At 40.2% G+C, this 9,739-nt stretch overlaps 1 protein-coding gene across 2 annotated transcripts in view; it reads left to right on the plus strand.

Annotated features, from left to right (window-relative positions):
* Positions 1-8,753, plus strand: part of hus1 (HUS1 checkpoint clamp component) — a 55,636-nt gene extending 46,883 nt beyond the window's left edge. For both annotated transcript variants that reach the window (XM_047592337.1, XM_047592338.1), the window contains exons 7-8: positions 6,908-7,042; positions 7,596-8,753. In XM_047592337.1, the coding sequence (XP_047448293.1) occupies positions 6,908-7,042; positions 7,596-7,678 (218 nt within the window). In that variant the 3' untranslated portion in view covers positions 7,679-8,753. The remainder of the gene's footprint in view (positions 1-6,907; positions 7,043-7,595) is intronic.
* The last annotated feature ends 986 nt before the right edge of the window (positions 8,754-9,739 follow it).

Here is a 9,739-nt window from a genome sequence, read left to right on the forward strand (position 1 = left end):
GAGAAGATGGTGGTTAGTGTGGGGATTTGCTGGTCCTGCTGTTGCTGGGTTGCAAAGTCCAATTGTTGTTGTCCTTGTTGAGTGAACTACAGCTGTCCTACTGTGTAGTTCCAGTTTTGTTGAGGAAGGTCCTTGGTTCTCCTTGAAGAGTCGAATAGTTGTTCTGTTTTGTTTTGTTCGTTAAGTCAACTAGCAGACTTTGTATCATGGTAGTTGGTTCTGTCCTTAAATTCTTTGGTAGGCACTTGCGTTGCTACTAAGGTCCAGTCCAGTGGAGGCCTCTGCTTTGTGCAGACCTCATGGAAGTTGGAGAGCTGTAGCAGTCGCTCGCTGTGAGGAGCAGAAAAGCTCCTTCTTGGGATGCGTGTGAAAGAAGAGTAAGAGTGTAAGACAGAGTAAGAGATGACCTCAGGGGTCTTGGCCATACACTGATCAATGGGGGTCATACACAGGTTTCACACTGTCACACCTAAGTGTGAAAAGGTGAAGGCTGCTGGGAGGTTGAGTCCAAAGGCCTTCTTTGTCTGGGGAACACAGAGAGCCATGCGGCCTTGTCCTCCATTTTGAATGGACTGCGTCCCAACATATGCTATTATGTAATATTCTTTCTTTGTTTTGTTAGATGAATGACAAACTTTCTTACAGGAGTGGAAGTACTCCAAGATTCTAAAATGCTTGGATAAATTGTTGTTTGCTCACTCAATATTGAGTCAATACATATGGGAGTCTTAAAGTTTCATGCCCGTTCCTCTAATTCATTAACAGTGAAGCTGTCATCTCAGAAACGTTTTAAAACTAGCAACTGGCATCGCTAGCCTACTAACCTACCGTTGCTATTCAGATCATTGTTAGCTTTAAAATTTGTTGTTCACCTGTTAGCATTTCATATTAGTTTAAATCTAAGAGATCTAAGAGATTTTCTGAATCTGAAATCTGTTGTTAGTTCATACCTTTCATTTTATTGCCTTTTGATTATTTTCCAGTTGAAGTTGAGCTACTGAGGGCCAAACTTCTCCCCAAAACTAAAGCCGCATTTTTGGATTTCACCCTGGTGGCTGGCTATAGTACATGCACACTTTTTTTTTTTTTGCCTTTTTAATTGTAAGTGGTTTGAAGATATTTATGAGGAAAAATATCATGGTATAGACAGCTGTTTCAGCCGTTTTATTGAAATAAAGTGTGTTATGTTACTTTGCTGTCCGATTTACGCTGGTAAGCTGGTCAGTTGTCATCAAGTTTTGTCATTTTGGTGCTGACTGTCAGTATGACAGTGAGCATGTCAGCTGAACACTGTGTCACTTGACATAGAGTAAGATCTCAATTTGACCTTGAAAGTGATATAATAACCATTTATATTTGGATATGTGGCCTATGTTTATGTCATCTGTCATGTAATGTGTATGCAGGTGTTATGAATGCTTGTGTATACTCTCTACTCTCTTCAGTGTTACTGAAAGTTGGTTCGTTGGTTTGTGGTTGTTTTCATGAGGTAGTGATTTGTTGGAAATCAACAGACTGAAGAGGTTAGTTTAGTGAAGAGTTACCTGGGGTCTCCAGTGCTGCTCAGAAGCTTGTCTGAGCTGGAATTCTGGTCTAGTCCATCACCCACTCAGTAGGACCAGGATGTAGTTGCATGTCTCTGAGTATTTGCACATATGCATATGGCTGTACGGTACTCAAGGTCTGTAGTTTAACCGAATAGTCATTCTGTTGTTTCAAAACCAGTGTATAATAACATTCTTAGATTCTCAAAACACAAAATGTAGAACTCTGGACTGAAAATGAACATATATATTACATTATCTGTCAAATATTACATTATCAGTTTTGGGGGAAAAATTTACTAAATTCCCAATAATGTAATAAGGTGTTACATCATCGGTAATGTTATTACAATATCAGTCAAGATATTTTATTACCTTATTGGTTAAGTTATTTCATTATTGGGTTTTATTACATTTTGATCAACTTAAGTGCACATTTTATTACATTTTCAAGAACTTATTACATTTTAAGGTGCTACACGGCTCTCTTCGACTGCTCCACTCTCCTCTCACAAACCGCTGCGTGCACATTCGGATAGTAAAATATGCCACTCGTTGCAGCGGTATGTTTTTTGATGGTCCTAATGTTTTTTCTACTTAAAAGATCCATTTCGGTGGTTTATTACATAATGCACCAAATTGTTACATTTTCTTCATAAAAAAGTGCAACACCCGCAATTTGTAATAACTGACGCAAAATGTAACAATTTATTACAAAATGCGGCAAAGTTTATTACATATTGCGTTCAAGATTTTTATTACAAATTGCGTCAGATTATTACAAAATGCAGCGTTATTACATAATGACGTGAAAATTTATTACATTATTACATAATGCAGCATTAATACTTAATGCAGCGTTACAGCGGGGCCTTCATTAACACAATAGTTGTGTATCTGGTGGCTATGGCGATGGAATACAGAGTCACCCAGACTGCCAAATCATTATGACTACCTTAGATATGGACTGAAAAGAAGGAGAAGGGCAGATCACACAACACGAACCCCCCGCTGTAGCATATGCCCCCCCCCCCACACACACACCTCTACCGCACACCCAAATGTGTCCCCCTCCAATTCAAATAAGTGTGCCAAAACAATATGATCACTCCAGAGCAGAAAACCCTGAAACGCTGTGCAGCAGCAGCATTGCCTCCCTCAAAAATTTCGCGAGAATTTTCTAGTTCTAGGGAGGCAATGCAATGTGTTGACTCCTATATTGCAATCTCTCAGCAACTATACTAAGGAGGCAATGCAACGCGTTGACTCCTGTATTGCAGCTGTTTTTCAGTTCGCTAAGGCTTCTGAACTGCTGTACCAGGTCTGATTCCTGTAGGTCCTACGGTTTGGACTCCAGGCTTAGCCCAGCGAGGCGTTCGCTGAGCATTACGTGAACTTTTTCACATTTGTCAGTATGTGATAGAACGCTGACATTATCTGCTTGCAAATGTTGTTCTCCCTTCCCTTCCCTTCCCTTCCCTTCCCTTCCCTACCCTACCCTACCCTACTCTTCCCTTCCCTTCCCTTCCCTTCCCTTCCCTTCCCTTCCCTTCCCTCCCCTCCCCCTCCCCTCCCCGTCACAGTGGCCACAGTTTTTGCCATACGTGTGTGGCAGAAACACTAAATGGAAGAGGACCCTCGGCTGACACTTTTAATGCGTTCATTTTCCCCGTACGACCTGTTGTTAATGAGATATAAGCAGTTGTTCAGAGGGCAAAACCTAAGGTAGAGTATTTATATCTACCTCTGCTTACAGACGGTAGCAATTGGCCCCCGTAGCCATGACAACAGAACCCACATACACAGAGGAGCCTTAGACATTAACAGCAATGGAGAAGGACAGCAGATCTGACATTTGCAGCATTACATAAGGAGGGGGGCCTTCATTAACACAACAGCTGTGTACCTGGTGACTATGGCAACATAATGCTGAGTCACCCAGACCACCAAATCATTATGACCACCTTAAACATGAACAGCCTGGAAAGGGAGGGAAGACTCCATTAACCCCCAACTGCAGCATATGACCCCCACCAAAATTTTGACTACTCAGGCCATTACAGCATTACAGTAGGATGGGGACCCTTATTGACGCAGCAGTTGTGGCCCAGCTGTGGGCCTGGTCTCTGTGGCAACAGAATGCTGGGTCTCAGACAACCTACCAAAAGATTATGACTGCCCAGGTTTGGTGTGAGGCGAATATCCAGCTCCTCAACAAGCTTGTGAAGAAAGCCAGCTCAGTCCTGGCCTGCAATCTTGAGTCTGTGGAAAGCTGTTGTCAATCATGTACAACAACCAGGTCTGCTCGGCAGAAACCTTTCCAGGCTCATCCTGCCCACAATTTACACACTCGACACATGATTTTTTCCACAGTAGACAAACTCGTTGTGTCCGTCACAATGTGCTTGTCAAAGCAGTGATACGTACAGAATTTAAACTGTGAGCCTCTGCCACATATGCACACACACACGAACACACAGGTGACTTTGTGTTATTACAGTTACAGATACACACACACACAGGTAACTTTATGTGATTACAGCTGTATATTCACGCCAAATATGCGAGCACTACACTCTCACACACATACACATACACATGCACATACACAGACACATACACACACACACACACACACACACACACACACACACACGTAACTTAATGTGATTACAGTTACACACATACAGTTACACACATATACACACGCACACAAACACAGGTGACTCATATGATTACAGCTACTCAAAATTAGTGCTCAGTGAAAGATGATTGTATGTCTGTCTGATTAGCTCTGGTCGTGGGGTTGATTCCCATGTTGACAGAGACGGTAGCCCTGGCAGTAGCCCCCCCATGGCCCTTTCAAAATTCCAGAGTGAATTTTCTATTTTTTTTTTGTAGAAGCCTTGACAAATATTCTTTATACTCTCTGGTTTGTGATTAGTTCATTAGTATCTGGATCTCATTTTTTTTGTATGTATTCACTACTTGCTGCTTTCAGTTACACTTCGGTAGGAGTTTTATTGCTCTGGGACCAATTCTCATAATAATTTTGCTTCAAATAGCTTATTCTTTCTTTCCATATTCATCCAATAATTCAGTTATCTTTATTTTGGTGTCCTTAATTTGTTTGTATATGTTTGCGTCATTTGTCTTTTGGTACTGTTGCTCTAATTCTCTCATGTTTCTCTCAATGTTAAATAAAAATAAATAAATTGTAACCCTTGATTGCCACAATGGGAAAATTTGTTCCTGCTGTTTGACCTATCCATTTGTTCACGCAGTAGTGTGTACAGTTGGAGCAGTAGGCTGTAGCCTCAGGTGGGTTGTGCCTGTGGAGCAAATTGGGGGAACACGATCATATCAATACATGCTGGGATTAATTACACGGATGTAGTGAAGCGGATATTGACTTCATATGAATGCATTAAGTACCGGGAGCATAATGTGATGGGCCATTGTTGAACTGTAAAAATATGCTCCCCATACAGTATTAAGTAAAACAAAAAAAAAAATTGTGTGACATGCGAATTGACCAAACTATAATAGACACAGCTATAGGAAAAAAACAGCGGTAGCGGTAGCTCCCCAGCCACCAGTAAGTCCCCTCCCCTCCCCTCCACATTAAAATTCTGCCAATAAGTTGACATTGAAACTGCCAAATATCATTTTCAATGCCAAATTCTTTTTTCAGTGTCGAAGATTGAAGACTTGGGGTTCTGACTCCACAATTAAAGAAGTGTTTGTTGCCTTCTGGAGGTACATAAACATTTATCACATTATCTGAAGCCCTTTTGTATTAATTGGCTCAACCAAAAGGTCATGACTCATTTTTATTGCCTTATTAGTCCAATAAGTGTTGACACAGGTTAATGTCATTTGAAGCCCAGTTACCTATTTACTCTGATTTGATGTGAGATATCAGGCCTCCTCTGGTATTCTTCCAACTTCTCCTTCGCTTGTGCTACCGCCGTATCCTACCTTGATTCTGCTCACCCTGCATCCACGTCCAGTACATCCACAGTTAATCCCCTAGTTCTCATGTCCTGTGCTGCAACCCTCTGCATTGTCATTGCTCTTAGCACCATTGTTCTAGTGAATTCTTATTTTCAAAATGGAAAATGGATTGACTTCTCTTTCAATTTTTTCTTGAGCCCCAGATATGGTTTGAATAATTTTGGTGGGGTAATCATGGTCAAGTTTGATTTTCTTGTTGCCCGCCTGTATCCCCTTCTTCTGCCAGACTTTCTGTAGAACCATCTCCTTCGTTTCGAGTTTGTGGAAATTAACCATTACTGCTCTATATTATATATATTAGCAGAAGAGAAGCTGACAGTGCAGCTCGCTCCCATCAACACCCATTCATCCAAGGTTAGATAAGTTGTGTGCTTCTCATCAGGGGCAGGCGTTGCACTAAACATATGTTGAAACTTGAATCTCTTGATTTCGTTATCTGTCAATTACACACACACAGCAGTTAGGTGTCTTTATATCAGGTATGTTTACAGCAGTTACATGGCCCTTCTACTGTTGCACGTTTGAAATAAAAAAATTAATATTTGAACCTGTGTATTATTTGAATAGCATAACATTGAATGCAAAATTATAATAATAATAATGTATATTTACAAATAGCACTGTGAGGGTCTCTGGCCTGAAGTGCTGTATATCAGACCTGCGGAGCACCAAGCTACATCTGTTGTTGTAGTCACATCAATCTGCCCAGTTTTCACGGCCTGGAGTGCTCTATATCTGACTTGCGGAGCTCTATACTACATACATATGTTGTCTTGATCTCATCGATCTGCCCAGTATTCACGGCCTTCAGTTGTCCACTCCTACCTGGATAAACTGTTCTCCAACCTGCACTTGATTCCTCTTATACTTTCAAACTGTCACATAACATCATCAGTTATCTCATGTATTATTGGATTCTACATGTTTCCTTAAGTCTGATGTGTGTATATATGACAGACGTTTGTTTATGTTGTTTCTCCTGCTCTTCTTTTCTCTCTGACCTCTGTTTCTGCCTGACTGGCCTTAAGCAGATGAGCTGCATTCCTCCCTTTAAAAGGGAGTTTTCCATTGCCGAGGTCGCCTTCAGGCTTGCTCTGGAGATTTCAGGACGGTTTTTGTAAACCGTCTTGAGACAATTTGTATTATTATTGATGCCATATAAATAAAATTGAAATTGAATTGAACATTACATGGATGAGTGTGCTTTTGTATTAAATTCATAGTACTATATTTTGGCATATGATTTTTATCATGCAGCTCCAACTTTTTGTAGGAGGAATTTTTGCACACATTTCTCAAACCTTTTATTTTTCTCCTTGGTTCCGTTGTTCTTCCTGACCCTCCAGGCGATGATGCTTCTCTGGACGATGGTTCATCTCAGACCAGGGATTCAGAGGTCATGGCGGAGGCCAGAGTGGACATCAGGAAGCTGCAGCAGTTTCTCATGGGACAGCAGGTCAACCCCAGCAAGGCCATGTGCAGTAAGTCAACTCACAGCTCCTCATCCAGTTACCCACATGTCAATTAGATGGAAGACTTTTCATTTTGGTCATGCTGCCCAGTCACAGTGGAATTATTCTCACAATATTATATCAGCATTTAACTACGAGAAAACACCACATGGATTTAATTCTGCAGTAAGTAATTAGACTCACTTAATCTTTTCATATACAACACTTCTCTGAGCCAAAAGAATCTCCTTAACATCGAGCTGACTTGCCAACCACTGTCTACATGCACAGTTAACAACAGGTTAACGTTATGCTGTTTGTGAAGTCGTACAGGCTGATACTGATGGCAGTATCAGTTCATCTCGGATATCTGTTGCATATTTAAACATGTCTGGCTCTGTTTCATATTAAAATTATTTTTTTATTATAGCACTGTTCTTCAGATCACACTACGAAGACTTACAAAGTAAACAGATCATGTTTCCTCCATTATGCTTTCCATTTAATGAAGTTAAAGCTATGATTGTATGTTCCATCATTGCTAAGATTGCATTTTCACTCGCATTGTCCTCTTCTCCCACAGATATTGTCCATCAGAGGGTTATCCACCTGATCCTGCTGCATGAAGATGTGTCTCTGCAGTATTTTATCCCTGCTGTAGCATAGATGTACTGCAGACCACACAAGTTCTGTTTTCTGTTTACTAGGACTTTTAGTGGGCTGTGAAATGTTTTCAGATGTTTTCCACATAACAAAGGAATAATCTTTCATTTCGGACCATACACCTGATGGAATCAACTTCAAGACATGATTTGAATGATGTCTTGAAGTTGGATCCATTAAGCCACAGACTTACCTTTGGTAGCATTAAAGAAATCCTGCTACCCTGGAAGTTTCAGAGCCACTGCATTCTTCACCATCATGTTCAAAAACAACTGTGGAATACATCCAGCAACGAAACTTCAGGATCACCAGTCTGGAAATTGTGGTAATAAAATGTGGAGACAATTTCTCACATTGACAATGCAACTGCGTGTCCTTTATTAGTTTCCTTTTTCATCCTAAAAACTCTTACTTTCACCATCCCAGCAAACACCACAGCGTGAAACACCCCTTATAATAGCTGACATTGCTACCTTAATGGTGAATTATGACCATAATGTCCACTACAGTGCCCAACAAAAGTATCTTTGTGCAAAAACAAAAGGGGAAAATCCAAAACGTATTAGTTTTCAGTAATTGGAAAAAAAAGTACTACTTGGTTTAGATGGGACAGAAGTATTGGACAAATACTCATCATACTGTAAAAGATTTATACTGCCTGAGGTGTCATTCCATTGAAAACACAGATTTTTTATTTTTTTTTTCATTCAAGAACAGGGACTAAAACTATTACTGAAATTTCTCAGACGTTGAGTCATACAATTGCTTTTCCCTTCAAATCTCCTCAGTCACTCTTTCTTCCATATGTTCCGTTTTGATTGATCTAAAACAATCCAATTAAAAAAATTGCAGACATAGAAAAGCAGCTGGTAATACCAAAGCAGAAATATTTTACTACCAACTGGACCAATAGCTCCTGCGATCTGGGTCACTGTGGCACGTATTTACATTTATGGGGAGGTGCATGTCAGATGTTAGGGTTTACACAGGCCTGTCACATTGAAACAGAAGCATAAATTCTTTCTGATTTTTATTTGTGTTTCCACAAAACATTAAAAATTACTTTTGAAAACCTGAACAGAGTCATGACGTTAAGACTTTCTCCAACCAACTGCACAAAAGTGGTCTCTACAGAAAACTGCTGACTGTTTGTCCATACTTTAACAGAAAATTAGAGTTATTTCCACATACTGTAACGTCAAACGCTCTGTGTAAGGTCTGTGAAAGGTTGGACTTCCTTTTGCCTTCAGAACTGCCTTAATTTTTCGTGGCACACCTTGTGTTGAAACACTGCGACTTATTGACATGATAGCATCACAAAGTTGTAGCAGATTTGTTGGCTGATTATCTGTTGTTCCACCACATCGCAAAGGTGCTTATTGGATTGAGATCTGGTGACTGTGGAGGCCATTGAAGTACAGTGAACTCATTGTCATGTTCAAGAAACCAGTTTGAGATGATATGAGCTTTGTGACATGGTGCATTATCCTGCTAGAAATAGCAGTCAGAAGATGGGTACCCTGTGGTCATAATGGACATGGTCAACAACAGTACTGAGGTAGGCTGTGACATTTAAACGATACTCAATTTGTACTAAGTGTGCCAAAAAAATATTCCTCACTCCATTACACTACCACCACCAACCAGATCCGTTGATACAAGCCAGGATGGATCCATGCTTTCATGTTCTTAGCTGACAGGAGTTTCTATGTGTTGTGTTTCAGAGATGGTAGAAATGGCTGTGCGTGAAACTTCCAGTAGATCAGCAGTTTCTGAAATACCGAGAACGATCTCAGCAAATAAGTTACTCTGAGCAAATAGAAAAGTCATTAACCAAAACAAAAGTAGAGCTTAACTTATTACAGAGAGAGCTGAGTTTGCCATATAAAAATAGAGTTAATCACTATTTTTCAAAGATTTTCCAACTTCTATATACAGCTGTACACTTCAGACAACTGTTCTTCAGCATCAGATAAGAACAACTATCTTGAGAAACTAAACTTGACTTCTTTATCAACCGATGAAGCATCAATATTAGGTGCCCCTCTATCTATTGATAAGCTC

This window comes from Mugil cephalus, chromosome 8 (assembly GCF_022458985.1).
Source record: "Mugil cephalus isolate CIBA_MC_2020 chromosome 8, CIBA_Mcephalus_1.1, whole genome shotgun sequence".
Taxonomy (NCBI): Eukaryota; Metazoa; Chordata; class Actinopteri; order Mugiliformes; family Mugilidae; genus Mugil; species Mugil cephalus.